The sequence below is a fragment of the Rana temporaria genome, chromosome 12, assembly GCF_905171775.1.
Source record: "Rana temporaria chromosome 12, aRanTem1.1, whole genome shotgun sequence".
Classification (NCBI taxonomy): Eukaryota; Metazoa; Chordata; class Amphibia; order Anura; family Ranidae; genus Rana; species Rana temporaria.
The window spans coordinates 140688936-140713741 of NC_053500.1; the positions used below are offsets into that span (position 1 = coordinate 140688936).

General features: G+C 51.4%; 1 protein-coding gene across 2 annotated transcripts; it reads right to left on the reverse strand.

Annotated features, from left to right (window-relative positions):
* Window positions 1-919: 919 nt before the first annotated feature.
* COG1 (component of oligomeric golgi complex 1) lies at window positions 920-24806 on the reverse strand. 2 transcript variants are annotated; one of them, XM_040330997.1, is made up of 14 exons: window positions 24401-24806; window positions 22612-22844; window positions 21111-21292; window positions 20001-20171; window positions 18811-18967; window positions 17939-18149; window positions 16104-16889; window positions 14521-14667; window positions 13632-13793; window positions 13234-13358; window positions 13039-13147; window positions 10745-10854; window positions 8669-8750; window positions 920-1159 (listed from the first exon to the last, which is right to left on the reverse strand). In XM_040330997.1, exons 1-14 carry the CDS (start codon window positions 24695-24697, stop codon window positions 1022-1024), a joined length of 2910 nt encoding a protein of 969 aa, XP_040186931.1. In that variant the 5' UTR covers window positions 24698-24806; the 3' UTR covers window positions 920-1021. The 2 variants fall into 2 exon arrangements, with proteins under 2 accessions (XP_040186931.1, XP_040186930.1); XM_040330996.1 differs by having other exon boundaries at window positions 13234-13361; window positions 24401-24803.

Consider the following 24806-nt stretch of genomic DNA (forward strand, 5'->3'; position numbering starts at 1 on the left):
GGCACTGGGCATGGATGGACACTGTGGGGCAGCACTGATTTACCCATGTTGCCAGTCAGTGCCCATTTGTGGGCACTGACTGGCATCTTTTTTTTTAAATGCTTTTTTTTTTTTTTTCAAGCTTTTTTTTTTTATTTATTTGCCCTTCCCTGGTGGTCCAGTGTGGCGATCCGAGGGGGGGCTGCGCTGATAAACAATCAGCGCAAATCCCCCCGTCTGTCAGACGCGAGTGAGGAAGAGCCATCAACGGCTCTTCCTGTTTACATCGTGATTAGCCGTGATTGGACACGGCTGATCACGTGGTAAAGAGTCTCCGCCGGAGGCTCTTTACCGAGATCGGAGATGCAGGGTGTCAGACTGACACCCCACATCACCGATCGCTGCGCGCCCCCCACGGCATGAAATCCCGCAGGACGTCCATGGACATCCAGTCAGGATTTCAAAACCACTTCCCGGACTTCAATCTGTTATTGGCCGGGCGGGAACTGGTTAAAGACAGCGTTTGTCAAGTTATAAACTATAGGGGGCCTCCACTGCAGGTCCCTGACATCACCAAAGGGCCGCACATAATGTTGAATATATGTAATGCTAGAAAGGACCTGCAGACCTAGGAAACGAGGGTCAGTGTGTGGACGGGATACATTGTTGGCTGGGAAGAGAACACCAAACCATGAAGATGTTACACAAGGTAAGAGAACAATGCTATTCCCCCAATCAATGTTCCTGGTACAGACTGCTGAGGGCCACACATCATATACCAAAGGGCCATTTGTGACCCTTGGGCCACCTTACCCACCCCAGGACTCACCTTTCTGAGTAAATCTAGGAGCAAAGAACTGCGGGCGATTTCACAAAACTCGATCCTAGGACTTCACTGCATTTGTATACAAAGGAAGGAGGAGGAGCCACAAACTGAGAATTATTGCACAATAAAGTTATTTAATTTGCTTAAAATATAAAATTAATTATTGTCAGTTCATCATTGGGGACATTACAGGGGATTGGGGGGTGGTGGGGGGGGTCACTTGGTCATGCTGGACAGCCAGCCCAGTTTGAAGAGGGAGGGCGCCTGCATGTCTTCATCTTGTGTAGCCAGTTGTCGGAATAAAGAGCCCGGACGGAAGCTGTCCTCTGCCGGCTGGGGAACGGCAACGGGTTCCTGCATGGGTGGAAGAGAAAGGTTAGAGAAGGAGCAAGCAATCCTCGGAGCAGTCTGCTGGACATACAGCAATTTTATAATCGGAAGAGGATCCGTCACTCCCCTTTTCTCCAAAAATAAGCCCTACCCTGAAAATAAGACCTAGAGTGAGTTTCTGGGATGGCTGCAATATAAGCCCTACCCCAAAAATAATCCCTAGTTAAAGTCCTTGTAAAACATGTAATCCGTTCTGTAAAAAGGTTATATAATGTGTGTCTCCTTGTGTAAATTTATTGTCGAAAAAACCTTATTTACAGCACTGCCGGTCGCTCACGTGACCCCGCCAAAGCTCTTCTCCTCTCGGCTGATGTCAGCAGCCCCTCCCACTGCAGTACTCAGAGTGTGGCTGACGTCATTGGGGATCTTGGCCCCTCCCTCTGCAGTATTTGGAGTGGGGAAGAAGAGCTCCGGCGGTTCATGTGAGCGGCCAGCGGCACTGTAAATTAGGTATTTTCCACAATAATGTTACAAGGAGACACACTGCACATGATATCATCTTTTTTACAGAACAAATTACATAATTTTATAAGGTCTTTAAACAAAGGTTTATTTTTGGGATTACAGAATTTCACAAGGCTGACTCCGGAGCTGACAAACTTTTTTGTACATACCGTAAATAAATAAGACACCCCCTGAAAATAAGCCCTAGTGTGTTTTTTGTAGCCAGAATTAATATAAGACCCAGTCTTATTTTCGGGGAAACACGGTATGACCATTCAGGGCAGGGTGATGAGAGGTTCTCCTATACAGAAATCCCCCACCCCCATCACCAATGAGACTCAACTGCCCCACCATTCCACCTCATCACCAATGTTATTCAACTTCAACACCATTCCACCTCATCAATGAGGCTCAACTTCTCCACCATTCACACTCATCACCAGTCATACTCAACTTCCCCAATCAATTCACCTCATTGCCAATGAAAGTCAACCGCCCCACCATTCCACTATGGACATTCAACCGCCCCACCATTCCACCCCTCCACTATGGACATTCAACTGCCCCACCATTCCGCCTCTCCACTATGGACTTTCAACCGCCCCAGCGACGTTCATCTACAACGCCATTCCGTCCCTCCACCAATGACACTGCCCCCCCAATTCCGCCCCTCCACCAATGACACTCAACTCCCCCATCATTTCACCCTGTGTGCTCTGTGCTTGGAGGTCACATGCTCCTCCATAGAACCCATCAGCAGTCATACTCAACTTCCCCATGAAACTCAACCACCCAACCATTCCACCAATGACACTCAACCGCCCCACCATTTCACCAATGAAACTCAACCGCCCCTTTATTCCGCCTCTCCACCACTGACACTCAACCACCCCACCATTCCACCAATGACACTCAACCGCCCCACCATTCCACCAATGACACCCAACCGCCCCACCATTCCACCAATGACACTCAACCGCCCCACCATTCCACCAATGACACTCAACCGCCCCACCATTCCACCAATGACACTCAACCGCTCCACCATTCCACCAATGACACTCAACCGCTCCACCATTCCACCAATGACACTCAACCGCCCCATTATTCCACCCCTCCACTATTGACTTTCAACCGCCCCAGCGACACTCATCTACAACGCCATTCCGCCCCTCCACCAATGACACTGCCCCACCATTCCGTCCCTCCACCAATGACACTGCCCCACCATTCCGCCCCTCCACCAATGACACTGCCCCACCATTCCGTCCCTCCACCAATGACACTGCCCCACCATTCCGCCCCTCCACCAATGACACTGCCCCACCATTCCGCCCCTCCACCAATGACACTGCCCCACCATTCCGCCCTTCCACCAATGACACTGCCCCACCATTCCGCCCCTCCACCAATGACACTCAACCGCCCCATTATTCCACCCCTCCACTATTGACTTTCAACCGCCCCAGCGACACTCATCTACAACGCCATTCCGCCCCTCCACCAATGACACTGCCCCACCATTCCGTCCCTCCACCAATGACACTGCCCCACCATTCCGCCCCTCCACCAATGACACTGCCCCACCATTCCGCCCCTCCACCAATGACACTGCCCCACCATTCCGCCCTTCCACCAATGACACTGCCCCACCATTCCGCCCCTCCACCAATGACACTCAACCGCCCCATTATTCCACCCCTCCACTATTGACTTTCAACCGCCCCAGCGACACTCATCTACAACGCCATTCCGCCCCTCCACCAATGACACTGCCCCACCATTCTGTCCCTCCACCAATGACACTGCCCCACCATTCCGCCCCTCCACCAATGACACTGCCCCACCATTCCGCCCCTCCACCAATGACACTGCCCCACTATTCCGCCCTTCCACCAATGACACTGCCCCACCATTCCGCCCCTCCACCAATGACACTGCCCCACCATTCCGTCTTCCACCAATGACACTGCCCCACCATTCCGCCCCTCCACCAATGACACTGCCCCACCATTCCGCCCCTCCACCAATGACACTGCCCCACCATTCCGCCCCTCCACCAATGACACTGCCCCACCATTCTGCCCCTCCACCAATGACACTCAACTCCCCCATCATTTCACCCTGTGTACTCTGTTGCTGGAAGGTCACACGCTCCTCCAAAGAACTGACAATGTCTGCGCTCAAATCCAAACAGCTTACACACCCCCACATATTGCATTTCCTGTTCAAGCTGGCCAATGGCATCAAAGCGATCCCTACTGCACTTCGCGAAATGCCAAATACTTACTTGCTCATAACACACGTTAATGAACATATAGCGAACTGACAGCCTAACCCAGGAAACCCCACTCCTCCAGACTGACACCCATCCATCAAGGCATTTTGATATTTGCATAACTCCTCCCAAGAACCAGCCCTCTGCTTACATCATGGTCCTTGAGAGGGGTACTGAGGCCGGGGGCTGGGATGTTTTCAGGAGGCCATGTACAGCGCCCTGCCGGCCCCTCCCACCAACCATGATCTGTCTGCACTGCATAGTGATCACAACACTGGGTCTAAAGTAAGGGTATACAATGAAACCAGGAAAGTTTAGCCTCTCGAGGAGAAAGGAACCAGGCAAGGCAAAGTATAAGAAGATTAAACGTCATCTATAAGCTGCAAAGTCACACACCATGCAAAATAAAACGCAACTTTATCACTGCAAAATCACACGCAAGTATGTTACTGGATGACAGAAGCAGTTGGCATAGGTAGGGCTCCTTCTCATGTACAAAAGTTCTTGCCGCCCCTCTGAAAAGTGATCTACCCGTTTTAAACTCTAAAAAAGGCTGAACCCACTACACCACAACCACATGCAGTAGTGATTTGGCTCCGTACACTTAAAGCTGAATTCTGGGCATTCGGACACTTTGTAAAAAGTGAAGGCACACAACTATGGCAACGTCCAAGGAGGTGCCTGACATCTCCCGGGCTCATCTCCATTATTTACATTTGACAGGTTTAGTGCTCCGCCAGAGGAAAACTCTGGTGATCTGAGAGGAGAGAAGCTGCCCAGAGCAGCTATGCCCTCCCCTGTCTTCTGCTGCCCATTTACAGAAGCCTTTGTATTTTGCGAATGAGCTTACATAATACCAAGGCTTCTGTGATTGGGCAGGAGGAGTGGAGGGGCGGGCATAGCAGCTGCAGTGACTCTTCTGTTCAAGATGCAGAGCTCAGAAGGATCAGCGTTGTTCTCCCGGGAACTATAAAAATTGCCATCTTCCTGGGAGTATTATAAAGCTGCTAAATAAATAATAGAGATAAACCCAGGAGGTGGCATGCACCCCGCTGGACTTCATTTTTTTTTTTTATAGATTGGTGCTTCTCTCTAAAGGAGAAAAAAATATGGAATATATATATATATATATATATATATATATATATATATATATATATATATATATATATATATATATATATATATATATATATATATATATATATATATATATACACACACACACACACACATATATATGCAAAAATGTAAATGAAAAATTTGTAGCGCTACACATTTTTCATTTAAATTTTTGCATATATATCATACCTTTCAAGTAGCAGCTATATATATATATATATTTGCATTTATTTTTCCTGTGCGCAGTGGTGGTTTGAAAAGGTAAAGGGGCGCGTATACTATCTTTAACCAGAGTTTCACAAAAAATATATATAGTTGCGCTAATTTTTAAACCACCTTTAGGGGGGGGGGGGGGGGAATTGACTCAAATCACCAAATATATTATTATTATTTATATCTTGCACCATATATTTCACACTTACGGTGGTGGTGATTGAGTCACTCCCCCCCTAAAGGTGGTTTAAAAATTAGCGCAACTATATATATTTTTTCCACTTTGTTCACTGTTTATATTTTCAGGTTAGTTTCTGCTTATTAACTAGCGCTTCAGGCCGCACACAATTTTATAATTAATTAGTTTATATCCTAGCGCAGTCTCTTTTTTTCCCCCATTTTCTGCTCCTCTTTAAGAGTCAGCAGCTACAAATCCTGTACAAATAATGTAGCTGCCGACTTTTAATATAAGGATACTTACCTGTAACAGGGTTCCCGCAATGTCGGCACCCCGAGCCGTTTCGTTTGCGCCGGCAGTGGAGCCTTCACAGTCGGTTTCCTAGCGCGCCTGCACGAGCCGCGCTTTCTGAATGGTCCTAACACCTTCTGGGACCTGTGTGTGTCCCAGAAGGCAGCGGGGAAAGTAGGAGGGGCCCAAAATGGTCGTAGATTGCCGATCTTACCCGGAGCTGGTACCTCCCCAAACCAGGCTGCTGATGACAGAGGCACATAAAACTGACTACTGTGTCTGGTCTCAGCAGCCATGATACACCGTGGTCAGATTACATAGGGGAGGGGAGAAACTGTCAGGATCAGCCCGGTTTTACAGGCGTTACAGGGAGGGGCAAATGACACGGGACAAGCACTGCTATAAAAATGCAAAATCCATAATTTTTTTGTGGTTATCAAACGCTTTAAATTGGCTAAACAAAAGCGCCTGAAGCTGTGAAAACTTGTAATACACGTCTAAAAAGCTTGTAAAAAAGCCGCAACAAATAAATAATAAAAAAACCCTGAAAACTATTAACTCAGGTGCGATTGCAACCCAAAAAAAATAAGACATTGGCCCGGATTCACATACATCGGCGCATATTTATGCCGCCGTGGAGTATCTCCTTTACGCTACGCCGACGTAGCGCAGAGAGGCAAGCACTGGATTCACAAAGCCAGTGCTGCCAAATCTGCGCTGGGTTTCTCAGGCGTAAGCCAGCGTATGTGGAAGTGGGCGTGACCCCATACAAATGATGGGCCGAGTCTCAGACAGATACGTATAATGAACGGCGCATGCGCCGTCCCGTGGACGCTTCCCAGTGCGCATGCTCAGAATCACGCCGGAACTACTCCCTACGGCGTGAACGTAACCTACGCCCAGCCCTATTCACGTCCAACGTAAAATATGTCGGCTTGTGTTCCCTGCTGCAGCCCTTTGCATGGATGCTGCCGAGTTACACCTCCTTTATGGGGCATAACTTTACGCCGGATGTATGACTTTACGCGCACTGCGTCGGACGGACGTTCGTGAATCGCCGTATCTCCCTCATTTGCATATGTGAATATGCGCCCACTCTACGCCGGCGTAGGAAAGTTACGTCGGTCGGATGAAGCCTATTTTCAGGCGTATCTCAGGCGCATAGATACGACGGCGCATATTTGCACTTACGCGGCGTATCTCTAGATACTTTGGCGTAAGTGCTTTGTGAATCCGGTCCAATCTTTCTCTTCGGGTTCCTCAGAACGGAGAGTTTTTGGTGATTTGGGATGAAGAATTTCCGGGATGCAGCAGACGACGATCCTCAATTTGTAGATTTAATCGCCTCTTCGGCCCATTCTGGATGATGCGCCGTCTCATGAAAACATCCCACACTATAACATGCAGGGGTTTTATTTTCTTTATATAGCAAAGGCAAAAAAAAAAGGAAAGCGGCACACATTTAAATAAATGAAGAGCAGATAATGAGAACACAGCAGGACACAGCAAAACGCAAACCGTTCATCAGCTTACGCTTCACAAATACCCCGCGGGGCGGCTCCGGCGCTGCTACAGCAGGGAATGGCTCGCCAACAGCTAGGAGTCAATTTACAGGATTAATATCACCGCCGACCGCAGGAGGGAAAACAATGACTCTGGAGTCTCAGTTATCACCGATTATTTGTATGTATAGAGCGAGGAGGACAGAGCTGCACTCTTCTAATGATTAACCACTTCCGGACCGCCTCCTGCACATATACGTCGGCAGAATGGCACGGCTGGGCACAAGCACGTATATATACACGTCCTGTACTTGTACCCAGCCGTGGGTCGCGGGCGGGCGCCCACGACCCGGCCCGAACCCCCGGGACCGCGGCGATCGCTCCCCGGAGCTGAAGAACGGGGAGAGCCGTGTGTAAACACGGCTTCCCCGTGCTTCACTGTGGCGGCGTATCGATCGAGTGATCCCTCTTATAGGGAGACACGATCGATGACGTCACACCTACAGCCACACCCCCTACAGTTGTAAACACACACTAGGTGAAACATAACTCCTACAGCGCCCCCTTGTGGTTAACTCCCAAACGGCAACTGTCATTTTCACAATAAAGAATGCAATTTAAATGCATTTTTTTGCTGTGAAATTGACAACGGTCCCAAAAATGTGTCAAAATTGTCCGAAGTGTCCGCCATAATGTCGCAGTCACGAAAAAAAAATCGCTGATCGCCGCCATTAGTAGTAAAAAAAAATAAAAAAATAAAAATGCAATAAAACTATCCCCTATTTTGTAAACGCTATAAATTTTGCGCAAACCAACCGATAAACGATTATTGCGATTTTTTTTTACCAAAAATAGGTAGAAGAATACGTATCGGACTAAACTGAGGAAAAAAAAAAAAATTATATATGTTTTTGGGGGATATTTATTATAGCAAAAAGTAAAAAAATATTGCATTTTTTTCAAAATTGTCGCTCTATTTTTGTTTATAGCGCAAAAACTAAAAACCGCAGAGGTGATCAAATACCACCAAAAGAAAGCTGTATTTGTGGGGAAAAAAGGACGCCAATTTTGTTTGGGAGCCGCGTCGCACGACCGCGCAATTGTCAGTTAAAGCGACGCAGTCCCGAACTGTAAAAACACCTTGGGTCTTTAGCCAGCATATTGGTCCGGGGGCTTAAGTGGTTAATCCTCGAAAAAAAAAAAAATGTCCTATGTGTACAGTGTTGTATGACCGCGCAATTGTCATTCAAAGTGCGACAGTGCTAAAAACTAAAAAAAAATGGCCTGGGCAGGAAGGGGGTGAAAGTTCCCAGTATTGAAGTGAAGTGGTTAAGCAATAAGTTTGGTCACACCCCCCCGCCCCCCACAAGCCTCTGACTTAACAACGAATGGGAAGACCACCAATGAGGTCATCAATTTCCTGGTCGGGAATTTTCATCACTTACCTGCATTTTCACCTCATTGGCTGAGCGGCCCGCCGACTTCGTCTTTCGGGAGCTGGACATGCTGAGGGGGAGGAGCCCGAACCTTCAAGAGGAAAAAAAAAAGATTTAGGAAAGTTGGGTAACAAAGCGGGCCTTCAGGTCAGTCTCTCGGGGGGCTCCGCCTTTTGAGTCCTGGCAACCCCCTTCTTTTCTGCACATGTGCAAAGACAGCGAAGGTTTTGGGGGGCTTCCCGTCTTTGCACATGCGCAGGTGAACCTGCGGCGCTGCAAGGCTCGCTCGGGACCGGAAGCTCCGCCCTGTGTGTTGATTTTCTATTCGTTTCAAAAGAAACTCAGTAGAACCCCCGGGTCAGCAGATCCCCAGCGCATTACTACCCCAGCTTATTAGTATCCTCATTCAGCAGATACCCCCCCCCCCCCCAACTCTGCCGATCTCCCAGTCAGTAGTAACCCCCAGCTCTGCCGATCTCCCAGTCAGTAGTAACCCCCAGCTCTGCTGATCTCCCATTCAGTAGTAACCCCCAGCTCTGCCGATCTCCCGCTCAGTAGTAACCCCCAGCTCTGCCGATCTCCCGCTCAGTAGTAACCCCCAGCTCTGCCCATCTCCCACTCAGTAGTAACCCCCAGCTCTACCGATCTCCCATTCAGTAGTAACCCCCAGCTCTGCCGATCTCCCGCTCAGTAGTAACCCCCAGCTCTGCCGATCTCCCGCTCAGTAGTAACCCCCAGCTCTGCCGATCTCCCGCTCAGTAGTAACCCCCAGCTCTGCCGATCTCCCACTCAGTAGTAACCCCCAGCTCTGCCGATCTCCCACTCAGTAGTAACCCCCAGCTCTGCCCATCTCCCACTCAGTAGTAACCCCCAGCTCTGCCGATCTCCCACTCAGTAGTAACCCCCAGCTCTGCCGATCTCCCACTCAGTAGTAACCCCCAGCTCTGCCGATCTCCCACTCAGTAGTAACCCCCAGCTCTGCCCATCTCCCACTCAGTAGTAACCCCCAGCTCTGCCGATCTCCCACTCAGTAGTAACCCCCAGCTCTGCCGATCTCCCACTCAGTAGTAACCCCCAGCTCTGCCGATCTCCCGCTCAGTAGTAACCCCCAGCTCTGCCGATCTCCCGCTCAGTAGTAACCCCCAGCTCTGCCGATCTCCCGCTCAGTAGTAACCCCCAGCTCTGCCGATCTCCAGCTCAGTAGTAACCCCCAGCTCTGCTGATCTCCCACTCAGTAGTAACCCCCAGCTCTGTTGATCTCCCAACTCAGTAGTAACCCCCAGCTCTGCCGATCTCCCGCTCAGTAGTAACCCCCAGCTCTGCCGATCTCCCGCTCAGTAGTAACCCCCAGCTCTGCCGATCTCCCGCTCAGTAGTAACCCCCAGCTCTGCCGATCTCCCGCTCAGTAGTAACCCCCAGCTCTGCCGATCTCCCGCTCAGTAGTAACCCCCAGCTCTGCCGATCTCCCGCTCAGTAGTAACCCCCAGCTCTGCCGATCTCCCATTCAGTAGTAACCCCCAGCTCTGCCGATCCCCACGCTTAGTAGTAACCCCCCAGCTCTGCCGATCTCCCGCTCAGTAGTAACCCCCAGCTCTGCCGATCTCCCGCTCAGTAGTAACCCCCAGCTCTGCCGATCTCCCGCTCAGTAGTAACCCCCAGCTCTGCCGATCTCCCACTCAGTAGTAACCCCCAGCTCTGCCGATCTCCCACTCAGTAGTAACCCCCAGCTCTGCCGATCTCCCACTCAGTAGTAACCCCCAGCTCTGCCGATCTCCCGCTCAGTAGTAACTCCCATTGTAAACCATAACAATACAACGCCTTTTGCTTCCTTTTGGTCATTAAAATGCTTGTTGATCCTGACAAATCTTTTCAGCTGGAAACTTCCTGTGCTCTCTGCCCATGCTGACTGTTACCCATCACATTGTTCCCAGTTCTCTTTGTGGACTACAGAACACCTCCCTTTTATGGAGCCTGAGCAAACTCTCTGACTTTAAAGATCAGCCTAACCCCCTAACCCGCTACATTCCTGACATCATTGGAGGGTCAGGGATTGATGGGGCTTGTTGTGTCAGAGAAGGAGGTTACCGTATCTGGCTGGAGGCCAGTGGAAGGACGTTGTGGGCTTCCTGGATGCCCAGTGTGGAGACTCTGCCGGTAAACAGGCTCTCTGCTCCCGTTAGAAGCCCAAACAGAACCTGCAGGTGAATAAAGTGATTGTTTAATGTGTGGTTAGAAATCTGCGATCAGTCTTCAAGATCAAGTGTAAAAAATAAATAAAGAGCGGGTGAGATACGGCCAAGAGATATCGAGGACAACAGATGGTCAGAGACATCCCCAAGGACAGAGGCCATGGCACTCCGCAATCTACTCTTCCAATTGGAGGCCCGCGTACTACACTCTACTCCTCCAACTGGAGGCCCGTGTACTACAACCTACTCCTCCAACTGGAGGCCCGTGTACTACACTGGGCAATCTACTCCTCCAACTGGAGGCCCTCGTACTACACTCCGCAATCTACTCCTCCAACTGGAGGCCCGTGTACTACACTCCGCAATCTACTCCTCCAACTAGAGGCCCGCGTACTACAACCTACTCCTCCAACTGGAGGCCCGTGTACTACACTCCGCAATCTACTCCTCCAACTAGAGGCCCGCGTACTACACTCGGCAATCTACTCCTCCAACTGGAGGCCCGTGTACTACACTCGGCAATCTACTCCTCCAACTGGAGGCCCGCGTACTACACTCCGCAATCTACTCCTCCAACTGGAGGCCCGCGTACTACACTCCGCAATCTACTCCTCCAACTGGAGGCCCGTGTACTACACTCCGCAATCTACTCCTCCAACTGGAGGCCCGCGTACTACACTCGGCAATCTACTCCTCCAACTGGAGGCCCGTGTACTACACTCGGCAATCTACTCCTCCAACTGGAGGCCCGTGTACTACACTCTACGCCTACAACTGGAGGCCCGTGTACTACACACTGCAATCTACTCCTCCAACTGGAGGCCCATGTACTACACTCGGCAATCTACTCCTCCAACTGGAGGCCCGCGTACTACACTCCGCAATCTACGCCTCCAACTGGATGCCCGCGTACTACACTCGGCAATCTACGCCTCCAACTTGAGGCCCTGCGTACTACACCCGGCAATCTACTCCTCCAACTGGAGGCCCGTGTACTTCACTCGGCAATCTACTCCTCCAACTGGAGGCCCGTGTACTTCACTCGGCAATCTACTCCTCCAACTGGAGGCCCATGTACTACACTCTGCATTCTACGCCTCCAACTGGAGGCCCGCGTACTACACCCGGCAATCTACTCCTCCAACTGGAGGCCCGTGTACTACACTCTGCATTCTACTCTTCCAACTGGAGGCCCGTGTACTTCACTCCGCAATCTACGCCTCCAACTGGAGGCCCGTGTACTTCACTCTACTCCTCCAACTGGAGGCCCGTGTACTACACTCGGCAATCTACGCCTCCAACTGGAGGCCCGCGTACTACACCCGGCAATCTACTCCTCCAACTGGAGGCCCGTCTCCTACACTCTGCAATCTACTCCTCCAACTGGAGGCCCGTCTCCTACACTCTGCAATCTACTCCTCCAACTGGAGGCCCATGTACTGCAATCTACGCCTCCAACTGGAGGCCCGCGTACTGCAATCTACGCCTCCAACTGGAGGCCCGCGTACTACACTCTACGCCTCCAACTGGAGGCCCGCGTACTACACTCTACGCCTCCAACTGGAGGCCCGCGTACTACACTCCGCAATCTACTCTTCCAACTCGAAGCCCCGTTTACTACACTCGGCATTCTACTCAAACTAGAGGCCCGTGTACTACACTCGGCAATCTTCTCCTCCAACTGGAGGCACGTCTCCTACACTCTGCAATCTGTGCCTCCAACTGGCCACTGTGTAAAGTAACAGGGGCCCAACTGGCTACTAGTGCCGGTGATCTGCCGTGCTGGTTCCAGCTATTGTGGAAGTTCCAGCGCATGCGCAAGCTGATGTGCTGAGATGGTTCCAGCTATCGGGAAAGTTCCTTCAAGGACTGCGCAGGCGCAAAGTTGCTGACGGAAATATCCGAACCGCGGCCGGGATCCAGGGCGACGTGGATTTCGAGGTAAGTGGCCAGTCGGCCTCGCTCCGCTCGCTCGGCCTCCTGGCTCTTTTTTTAACATCCTCCAATCCACGGGGATGTTAAAGAATGAGCCTGGATGCCGGGCGAGGTTCGGAGATTTCCGTCGGGAAGTTTGCGCCTGCGCAGACTTCCAAGGAACTTCCCCGTTAGGGGAACATAGAGGACAAGTCACCGGCCTCGCCTCTCCAAGTTTTAATCTAATATCTCCCAGCCGTTCTGCAATCAACCTACAGAGGTTCTCTGTGCCAGCCGGTTGAGGTTGGTGTTAAGGTGCGGTGTGAACACATCCAGATCGAACGGGTCGATGCAGCTCTCCAACTGGTCTGCGACTTTCTGAACTCTGAAACAAAAAATACACAGAACAATTAGCATAGGCGGCCGATGTGGTCATCGGGAGCGCCAATCCTCGGTACCCGGGGGGCCTACCTCGGGTCCGGCTTGTTCTTACTGGTCAAACCGTCTTCAGAGCGCAAGCCGAGAATGAGGCAGATGTAGCGCAGGTCAAAGAGGAGTTGCAGGGCCCGGGCCTGTGTGAGTGCGGAGCCGTGCTTCTGCTACAGGAAAAATCGCACAATCAGACCACAGTCTTCACATTTTAAAAATATCACTTTAAGGCCCTTTTCACACTTATATGACCTGAAAGCATTGCCTGTGTAATCCTGAGGTCTATGGACCTCAAGACGCACCAAAGTAGTGCAGGGACTACTTTCTGAAGTCGCACAGATATAACCGGTACTCACTGGAAATCACGGGGTACGACTTGTCTTGTGACTTATATACATTTGTCTTCTCAATCATCGGCTCTACAAATCTGCATGCCGTACCTTTCCAGTGCTCTCCCGGCAAAGCTTCTCGTAGGTGCCGATCACTTCCTCCAGGGAGCTTCTCAGTAACTCTTGCAGGGTGACTTTGGGGATGGTGTGGCCTCCTACGCGATTCACTGCTTGGCACAGGCTGAAGAGGAGGGACTGGACATACCAAGAACACTACGGACAAGGACAGACACGTCAAAAGTCAATTTCATGTATTTGGACCAAATTGTACATAAGAAGTCAAGACGTATCGTGTGTGGATCTAAAGCTATTGTGACCAACGGAGATTGCGGTTGTAGAGCCTCCAGCCCCCCCCCCCCATAGTAATGCCTCCAGTCTCTCATATTGCCCTCTGCAAAACCCCCAGTCTCCTGGAGAGCCACAACCCCCTAAGAGTCTTCATCCCCTCAATGCCCCCTAGTTGGCTGCAGAGCCTCCAATCCTCCATAATGCCCCAATAGAGTCTCAAGACCCGCCATCCCCCGGCAGTGCCCTCCAGTCTCCCATATTGCCCCCTGCAAAACCCCCAGCCTCCTGGAGAGACCCACAACCCCCCTAAAGGGCCTCCATCCCCCCAGTTCCACCTAGTTGGCTGCAGAGCCTCCAATCCTCCATAATGCCCCCATAGAGTCTCAAGACCCGCCAACCTCAGCAATGCCCTCCAGTCTCCCATATTGCCCCCTGCAAAATCCCCAGCCTCCTGGAGATACCCACAACCCCCTAAGAGCCTCCATCCCCTCAATGCCCCCTAGTTGGCCACAGAGCCTCCAGTCCTCCATAATGCCCCCATAGAGTCTCAAGACCCGCCAACCCCAGCAGTGCCCTCCAGTCTCCTATTTTGCCACTTCAAAACCCCCCAGCCTCCTGGAGAGACCCCCGAAAAATAAAAGGACTCGCTCACCTGTCCCGGCAGATGGATTTTTGAGGTCACGCTGCTCCCTGCCTCCGTCTCCTCTTGAATTTCTATCTCATCCCAGTGGGTGGCAGTAACGAGAGCAGAACCAGCAGCATTGAGCAGAAGGGTCTGTGAGAAGGAACGGATTACGTGCTGCAAAAGAAACATAGGAGGAGGGAAAAAAGCATAATCAATACCAACTCATTTACAACGAGAGACAGTGTGCGGGTCACGGGGAGTGTCACAAGGAGGTCACGAGAGAGTCAAGTGTGCGGGTCACAGGGGGCGTCACAAGGAGGTCACGAGAGTCAGTGTGCGGGTCAGGGGAGCGTCACAAGGAGGTCACGAGAGAGTCAAGTGTGCGGGTCACAGGGGGCATCACGAGAGTCAGTGTGCGGGTCACGGGGAGCGTCACAAAGAGGTCACGAGAGTCAGTGTGCGGGTCACGGGGAGCGTCACAAGGAGGTCACGAGAGAGTCAGTGTGCGGGTCACGGGGAGCGTCACAAGGAGGTCACGAGAGTCAGTGTGCGGGTCACGGGGAGCGTCACAAGGAGGTCACGAGAGAGTCAGTGTGCGGGTCACGGGGAGCGTCACAAGGAGGTCACGAGAGTCAGTGTGCGGGTCACGGGGAGCGTCACAAGGAGGTCACGAGAGAGTCAGTGTGCGGGTCACGGGGAGCGTCACAAGGAGGTCACGAGAGTCAGTGTGCGGGTCACGGGGAGCGTCACAAGGAGGTCACGAGAGAGTCAGTGTGCGGGTCACGGGGAGCGTCACAAGGAGGTCACGAGAGTCAGCGTGCGGGTCACGGGGAGCGTCACAAGGAGGTCACGAGAGAGTCAGTGTGCGGGTCACGGGGAGCCTCACAAGGAGGTCACGAGAGTCAGCGTGCAAGGTCACAATGAGGGTCACAGCGGGCAGGGGCCACAACGAGAGTCACAGTGGGCAGGGGCCACAACAAGGGTCACAGCGAGTGTCACAGCGGGCGAGGGGCCACAACGAGGGTCACAGCGAGCGGGGGCCACAACGAGGGTCACAGCGAGTGTCACAGCGAGCGGGGGCCACAACGAGGGTCACAGCGGGCAGGGGCCACAACGAGGGTCACAGCGGGCAGGGGCCACAACGAGGGTCACAGCGGGCAGGGGCCACAACGAGAGTCACAGTGGGCAGGGGCCACAACAAGGGTCACAGCGAGTGTCACAGCGGGCGAGGGGCCACAACGAGGGTCACAGCGAGCGGGGGCCACAACGAGGGTCACAGCGAGTGTCACAGCGAGCGGGGGCCACAATGAGGGTCACAGCGGGCAGGGGCCACAACGAGGGTCACAGCGGGCAGGGGCCACAACAAGGGTCTCAGCGAGTGTCACAGCGGGCGGGGGCCACAACGAGGGTCACAGCGGACAGGGTCACGGGGAGCGTCACAAGAGTCAGCGTGCAGGGTCACAGCGGGCAGGATCACAGCGGGCGGGGGCAACAACGAGGGCCACAGCGGGCGGGGGCCACAACGGGGGCCACAACGAGGGTCACAGCGGACAGGGTCACAGCGACGCAGGGGGTCACAGCGGGGGTCAATATATATTAGACAGACATACCTGAACCACAGCCGAGCTCCAGATGGAATAGGCCTCCAGGGACTGTCGGATAAGCTTGTCCTTCAGCTCTTGCCACTTGCAGAGAATGGGAGGTTTATCGGCCACTTTGCCCTTGCTCATCTTCTTTGCAGACCTGGGCTCCCTTACGCTAATGTCCAGGCTACCAGATTTACCCAGAATGCACTGCTTCAGGTGCGGGCACAGTTCCCCCAGCGACTGGCACAGCCTGGCCAGGAAAAGCACGGTGGAGAGTTTAGAGCTGTACAGGCCGTTGCTCCGATTGGTCAGTCCCGTCTCGGCTGCCGCTTGCAGTTGCGCCTTGACGGAGTCCTGTATGTGCTGCATACAAGCCAGGCAAAGCTGGCTCAGCATCTCCTGCACGGTGTTGGCGTCTCCATACCGATCGAAGGCTGACAGTTTCAGTCCAGCGATCGCAGGTTTACTCTGCTGGTCGGACGTCTCCTGCGGCAGGTAGGAGAAGAGGTCCTCCAGCTTGACTTTGAGTTTGGAGTCCAGAGCTTGGCAGAAGGCGAGGATGCACGGAGTGACAGCCTGGGCCTTCAGAGACAGGCCGCTCCGGCAGTGGGCGCTGCGGCTCCCCACGTTGACCCAGGCCGCGTCGGGCAGCAGGTCGTTCTGGTTCTCGGACCACAAGAAGGAGCAGATGTTGCCCTCACACTGGACGGGTTTCATGGATTCCGTATTGACTTCAAGCTCCTGCAGAGAAGACTGGAGCAGCTGTATGGAGTCATTAGAGATGGATTCCAGGCCTTCCTTCATCAAAGTCTAAGAAGGAAAAGATCTCATTACCCCTTTCAGTGTAAAATGGGAAAACTTTTTCTTGAAGTGCTTCTAAGGACTGCAGCTTGCCAGTCATAGATGTGCAATGCTGAGAATAACACTTCCTGTTCTGTGGCTACACTCACTTCTCCTCTGTTTCTATGGAGGGAGCCATGACTGTCACATAGACAGAACATTAACCACTTGCAGATCGCCCGTGTGCAATATACCACGGACAGGCGGGCCGCACAGGCAAAGCAGCATACCCGTACGCCACTGCCTGCTTCCATGTTTAGGCCCCTTTTACACTGGGGCGGTGGGCGTGTTGGCGGTAAAGCGCCGCTATTTTTAGTGCCGCTTTAGCGTTGTTTTTGCTGAGGTTTTCGCCTTTAACCCCCGCTACCGGCCAAAAAAGGGTTAAAACCACTCCAGAGGCGCTTTGCTGGTGGTATAGCCGTGGTGCCCATTCATTTCAAAGGGTAGGAGCGGTGGAGGAGTGGTAAACACACCGCTCAGAAAGATGCTTCTAGCAGGACTTTTTTAACCATCCTGCTAGCGCACCGCTCCAGTGTGAAAGCCCTCTGGGCTTTCACACTGGAGAGACAGCAGCGGCTCTTTCAGGGCGCTTTGTAGCGCCTGCAAAGAGTCCCAGTGTGAAAGGGGTCTTAGGGTGCACCCCTAACCGACACGGCAGGATCCTGTCAGCAGGTCCCAGCCAATGATTCATGGCTGAGGCTTGCTGATCACCTGTGCCCAATCACAACTCAGAGCCCTGTTGACAATCAACACAAGGCTCTGTACAGGAGGAAATTATCCCTCAGTTTCTTATCCCTGAAAAGCCCTGTACCATGTGATGGCTGCAGCCACTCATAATAGTAAACAAAGATTCATGAAAGCCATTCATGGCAGTTAAAATGATCACTGTACAAGCAATAATAGTGTAAAAATATTTAAAAAAAAAAAACCCTGATGGGGCTGCTGACATGACAGCCAAGATGGCGGCACCCAGCAGCTGTCTCTGTTCTTTTGAATTTATATAATAAGATATCACCAACCTGCAGTCTATCCAGGAAGAGCCGCTGCATCAGATCCTCCCAGAAGCGGAACGGGCGATCCAGCAGACGCTGGCAGACGATGTCCCAGTTCTGGCTCATGGACTCGCTGGTCAGCAGCTCCCAAACGGCGTCTCTGATACCCGCCAGACCCTTCAGACTCGTCACATAGACCAGCAGAGCCGAGATACCCGACTTTATATCCTCATTGCACCTAGAAAACCAAAAAAGATACAGGATTTCAGGGTCCCGCTGTGCCAGAGGGGGGGGGGCTGTGCAGGCTCTGCTCATGTAGTGTAATCATTGCACAAGCAGAGAGAGCAATGCGAGTTTGTCTGACAAGCTCACATCCTGTAGGCCAGGCCTCACCTGGAGTCCCATCCGGTTCTGTGTTAAGTCAGCAGCTACAAAAAGTGTAGCTGCTGACTTTTAATAAACACACACTCCCCTGTCCCACGGTCCAGCGATGCGGGCACTCAGAACATCACTCCTCTCCCCTGCCTCTCCACGGCACTGGCATGACTACTGTGGGCACACGACTGACAGCTTCCGGCTTCACGGCCGGGTGCGCACTGCAAGTGCAATATTCTGGGACCTGTATCATGTCCCAGAATATTGCAGGGAGGAAGGAGCCGCCTAGGGGGAGCTGGGTGACAGATCACGCCACTTTGTCTTATGACACCCGCCCGGATCGATGAGGTTTCCGCCGGCATCATCTGGCTATAGGCCGGGCGGGAACCAGTTAAACAAGTCTATCTGCTCTGTATATGTGGCATGCACCACTTGCACTAGCTTCTTGCCCCATGATAACGGCACCAGAAACTTAAGTTATTTTGTCAGATAAAACAGGAATTGCGCTTTGCTCGGGATCTCACATGCTGATCCACTGCTGGAGAGTCTCCCTCAGGTAGTCCTGGTTGATGGGATGAGCCAACGTCCTCAGGGTGGGCTGGAAATCCATGACGGAGCGCGGAAGGTGCTTAGACCAGCTGACCGATTTCATCTCCTCTCTTAAAACTTTAATTCCTTTTCCTGGAAACAAGAAAAACAAAACAAAAGTTACGCAACTCTGCCGCTGGGCCGAACAAAAATACATGAGAGAGACAAAGAGCCATATCCATAGTGGGAGGCGACGACCACCACCAACTAAACTAAATTAAACTGCAGCTAAAAAAAAAAAAAAAAAAAAAAAAAAGGAAGAAGAAGAAAGAAAAAAGGAAGAAAAAAGGAAGAAGAAGAAAGAAAAAAGGAAGAAGAAGAAAAAAAAAAGGAAGAAGAAGAAAGAAAAAAAAGGAAAAAGAAAAAAAAAAAAAAAGAAAGAAAAAAAAAAAAGAAAAAAGAAGAAGAAGAAGAAGGAAGAAGAAGAAGAAGGAAGAAGAAGAAGAAGGAAGAAGAAGAAGAAGGAAGAAGAAAGAAGAAGAAGAAATAAATAAAAAAAAAAAAAAAAAAAAAAAAACTAAAGAGAGACTGTAGCTTTAAAAAAACAAAAAAAAAAAGCTGATGAAAAGCCCAAATTATAACTATTCTTAAAACTATCAGAAAGAAAAAGAAGAAGGAAGAAGAAAAAAAAGAAGGAAGGAAAAAAAAAAGAAGGAAGAAGAAAAAAACAAAAAAAAAAAAGAAGAAGGAAGAACAAAGGAAGGAAGAAAGAAAAAGGAAAAAGAATAAGAAGGAAGAAGAAAGAAAAAAGAAAGAAGAAAGCAAGAAAGAAAGAAAAGAAAAGAAAGAAAATAAAAGAAAGAAGGAAAAAGAAGAAAGAAAAAAATATATATATATATTCTATCCTTTTATATTCTATTATATTATTTTTGATTCCATTTTATTCTCTCTGTTCTCTTTTGAATCGTTTTTTCGTATTCGTTTAAATGAATTACTATTGTAATCCGGATACATCCGCATTTCCGAATAACAAAAAATGTGTCCAAATTTCAATTCGGAACTTAACGAAAACGCACATGTCTATAAAGCACGGTGCCAAAAAACAAAACAGGAGTGGGCGGGGCTTAAGACACTTCGCTACCCAAGGCCTCGATGATGTCACATATGAGAAAGGTGGAAATTTTACCTCCTCCCTGCTGAGCGGTGACCGTCTCTAACATAGAGAATAAGAGCCCGCAATTCAGAGAAGAGTTAGGCGGCACATCGTCAGGCGTGGTGTAAAAGAGGGCGTGGGCCTGGTACAGCGTATTCGCCAGCAACTCCACCAGAGAACACACCTGAGACTTTATACTGGAGCCTGAAACCCAAGCACAAGACACAAAAGGGTTAATTCAAATTCTGCAACTTTGTATCAGCAGAGCAAAGAATGACGGATCACACGTAACAAAACCAACCCAGTATACAGTAATGTATTACATAAAAAATGTATGTATGGCGAAATTATATATATTATATCCATACATACACATTAATAATAATAATAATAATAATATTATTATTATTATATATATTTTTTTAATGCACCAAAATTTTGGGCAAAAAAAAATGACAAAACATATTTTGCTGTTAAGAGAAAAAGGTGCCGATAATGGCGCCCAAAAAACGCACGTGATTTTGCCATGATTTTACTGTACTTGTGGTGTTTTTCATAGGTCGTGTGACTCAAAAACCGCGTCAAAATCATAACATGGGTGCCTTCTTGCTGCGTTTTCAATGCATTTCAACGGGGAGGTGCGTTTTTTTTTTTACTGACCAAAAAATGCAGCAAGCAGGATTTTTAGCACCACAACAAAAGCGCAATGGACCAGTGTGATGACGTACGGAATATTTTTTAGATAATGGCCGACAATAAATTCATATTCATTTCAATACATGAAAAAGTAAAATAATGCAATGCTATATTAAAAAAAATAATAACAATAAAATATATATATAAATATAATAAACATATATATATATATTATATATTATATATATATATAAAATATATACACCAAATGGTAATTTTGGTGCCGAAACCAAAACTGCAGGACCGAAAAGTCATTTTTTTTAAATTTAAACCATATATAACAACAACTGAAAGTCAAGGACATCCTATGACATCCACCCGGGGGGGAGGGGAGAGGGGGGGGGTTCAGTGATTAAAGAGTGTAAATGTGGAGTTGGGCTTAGACCCGCCGCACTCAGCCATCGCACACAGCGATCTTTTTCATATTTCCAGGGAGACCCGACTCACCGTGATGAGGTTGGTTGAGCAGCTGCTGGATCCCGGCCTTCCTCGCCAGCAGGAAATCGGCCAGGGCTTGGCGGGGGGAGCTGTCCTCCAGCATCATGATGGAACACAGGGCCTCGGTGACGGCTTGGTCAGACGCCGACGGACACTTCAGGAGAGATTTGCTTTCCTGCAGGATGGTGGCGCTGGAGAGAGAAGAAGAAGAAGAAGGCCGATGAAAATCTAAATGAATATCATTTCCTGAATATAATTATTAATCACTTCACCGAAAGATGACAACAGCGCGGCTCTCTCCTTCTGGGAGGGCGCCCATGGAATCACAGCGGCCGATCAGTGCAGCATATCAGTGCTTCCTCCTCAGTGCCACCTATGAGTGACATTTAATTAGTGCCCACCAGTGCCTCCTCATCGGTGCCATTTCATTAGTGCCTATTAGTGCTTTCTCATCAGTGACAACTCATTGGTGCCCATCAGTAAACCTATCAGTGCCAACTCATTGGTGTCCATCAGTGCAGCCTATCAGTGCTTCCTCCTCAGTGCCACCTATGAGTGCCATTTAATTAGTGCCCAACAGTGCCATTTCATTAGTGTCTATCAGTGCTTTCTCATCAGTGCCGACTCATTGGTGCCCAATAGTGCCCCCTCATTACTGCTTATCAGTGCTTCCTCATCAGTGCCAACTCATTGGTGCCCATCAGTGCCTCCTCATCAGTGCCTCCTCATCAGTGCTTCCTCATCAGTGCAAACTCATTGGTGCCCATCAGTGCCCCCTCATCAGTGCAGCCTATAAGTGCCGTTTTATTAGCGCCCAACAGTGCAGCCTACCAGTGCCTCCTAATCAGTGCAGCCCATCATTGCCCCCTCATCAGCACACATCAGTGAAGGAGAAAAAAAAAAAAAAAAAGACTTATTTGCAAAATATAATAGAAATTAAGAAAAACTTTCATTTTTTTTTTAATTTTTTGGTCTTTTGCATTTATTTTCCAAAAAATAACCACCCCCCCCCCCCCCAGTGGCGAATAAATAGCACCAAAAAAAAAAAAAAGCTTTATCCGCGTGAAATGAATGATAAAATGTCATTTGGGTACAGCGTTGCACGACCGCGCAATTGTCATTCAAAAGTGTGACAGCGCTAAAAAAACCGGCCTGGGCAGGAAGATGGTGACAGCGCCCGGTACTGAAGGGGTTAAAGCGGAAGCTTAATCTGCTGATATTTTGCCTTCACTGGTTCCAGAGGCCGGAGCATTGCATCATGGGAGAGATTTCTATACCGTCCCATTCCCAGCAACGGCACCAAGGAAGGAGCAGCGGGGGCATCACTAGAGGGGGCGGAGTCTCAGTCATGGGGGCGGAGTCTCATTCATGGGGGCGGGGTCTCATTCATGGGGGCGGAGTCTCATTGGGCTTAACACTTTTGCACATGACCCCGGGGCTGCCATTTGGAAGCATTGTAAGGGATCTCCAGGACTTTCCAGCAGTGCTGTAAGGTGAGGTTGGTGCTTACCGGAAGGTGCCAGCGGCAGCGACCTGGCGGATGAGGATGGGGAATCGCGCCAGCACCGGGCTGTAGCGGGAGGGGGAGGAGTCCAGCTGGAGGAGGGAGTGCAGGTGGCAGCACAGCAGGTAGAGCTGAGTGGCGTGTAAATACCGCGAGGATTCCATCGAACTCCACATCTTCTCCGGGATCTCCAATAGAAGCTTAATCTGAGACGCCATGCAAGAGAATCTCTCCTGTGACTGGAAGAGGGGAGAGAGTCAGGGGAGACGGCAAACTCTCCTCTCCACCCCCCCAGACATCTCTTCTCCTCCCTCCACACACCCCCAGACATCTCTTCTCCTCCCTCCACACCCCCCCCCAGACATCTCTTCTCCTCCCTCCACACCCCCCCAGACATCTCCTCTCCCTCCACACCCCCCCCCCCCCCAGACATCTCTTCTCCTCCCTCCACACCCCCCCAGACGTCTCTTCTCCTCCCTCCACACCCCACCCCCAGACATCTCTTCTCCTCCCTCCACACCCCCCAGACATCTCTTCTCCTCCCTCCACACCCCCCCAGACATCTCTTCTCCTCCCTCCACACCCCCCCAGACATCTCTTCTCCTCCCTCCACCCCCCCCAGACATCTCTTCTCCCCCCCCCCCCCCCCCCAGACATCTCTTCTCCTCCCTCCACCCACCCCCAGACATCTCTTCTCCTCCCTCCACACCCCCAGACATCTCTTCTCCTCCCTCCACACCCCCAGACATCTCTTCTCCTCCCTCCACACCCCCAGACATCTCTTCTCCTCCCTCCACACCCCCAGACATCTCTTCTCCTCCCTCCACACCCCCAGACATCTCTTCTCCTCCCTCCACACCCCCCCAGACATCTCTTCTCCTCCCTCCACACCCCCCCAGACATCTCTTCTCCTCCCTCCACACCCCCCCAGACATCTCTTCTCCTCTCTCCACCCCCCCCCAGACATCTCTTCTCCTCTCTCCACCCCCCCCAGACATCTCTTCTCCTCTCTCCACCCCCCCCAGACATCTCTTCTCCTCTCTCCACACCCCCCCAGACGTCTCTTCTCCTCCCTCCACACCCCCCCCCCAGACATCTCTTCTCCTCCCTCCACACCCCCCCAGACATCTCTTCTCCTCCCTCCACACCCCCCCAGACATCTCTTCTCCTCCCCCCCCCCCCCCCAGACATCTCTTCTCCTCCCTCCACCCACCCCCAGACATCTCTTCTCCTCCCTCCACCCACCCCCAGACATCTCTTCTCCTCCCTCCACACCCCCAGACATCTCTTCTCCTCCCTCCACACCCCCAGACATCTCTTCTCCTCCCTCCACACCCCCCCAGACATCTCTTCTCCTCCCTCCACACCCCCCCAGACATCTCTTCTCCTCCCCCCCCCCCCCCCCCCCCAGACATCTCTTCTCCTCTCTCCACCCCCCCCAGACATCTCTTCTCCTCTCTCCACCCCCCCCCAGACATCTCTTCTCCTCTCCCCCCCCCCCCCCCCCCAGACATCTTTTCTCCTCCCTCCACACCCCCAGACATCTCTTCTCTCCACACCCCCAGACATCTCTTCTCTCCACACCCCCAGACATCTCTTCTCTCCACACCCCCAGACATCTCTTCTCCCTCCCTCCACACCCCCAGACATCTCCTCTCCTCACACCCCCAGACATCTCTTCTCTCCACACCCCCAGACATCTCTTCTCCCTCCCTCCACACCCCCAGGCGTCTCCTCCCCTCTCTCCACACCCCCAGACATCTCTTCTCCTCCCTCCACACACAGCTCTCCTCACCTGGGCTCCTCTCCTGTCCTTCTGTAGGGGCCCCGGTTTGGCCCTCAGCCCCCCGCAGTAGGTCTCCAGGCCCCGGACGGCCCCCAGCACTTGCTCGGCGCTCCTCCTCATCTCCCCGATGGTGTCGGCCGCCTCGATCAGATCGCGGTACCTCTCCCCCACCATCTGCCGGAGCTCCTCCTTCTTGTGCTCGATCTCCGCCCGCACCTTCTTCTCCAAAACCCGGATCTCCTCCGCGCTGTGCGCCTCGAACAGAGTCCCCGGGTCCCGCATCTCACTCAGCCTCCCCGCCGCCATGTCTGACAGCTCGGCCCGGAACAAGCGGGCGGACTACCGTTCCCGGCAGGCCGTGCGCGGGGGAGCCGCGGGAGGGTGGATGGGAAGAGGGGCGCGGGGCATCCTGGGA

Bases quoted from the DNA above. Each gene is read 5' to 3' on its own strand.
- COG1 (XM_040330996.1), bottom strand. From the start codon at position 24,697: ATGGCGGCGGGGAGGCTGAGTGAGATGCGGGACCCGGGGACTCTGTTC. The intron at 22,845-24,400 runs GTGAGGAGAGCT...CCCCTCTTCCAG, and splicing joins AGGACAGGAGAGGAGCCCAG to TCACAGGAGAGATTCTCTTG. The intron at 21,293-22,611 runs GTAAGCACCAAC...TTCTCTCTCCAG, and splicing joins GCTGCCGCTGGCACCTTCCG to CGCCACCATCCTGCAGGAAA.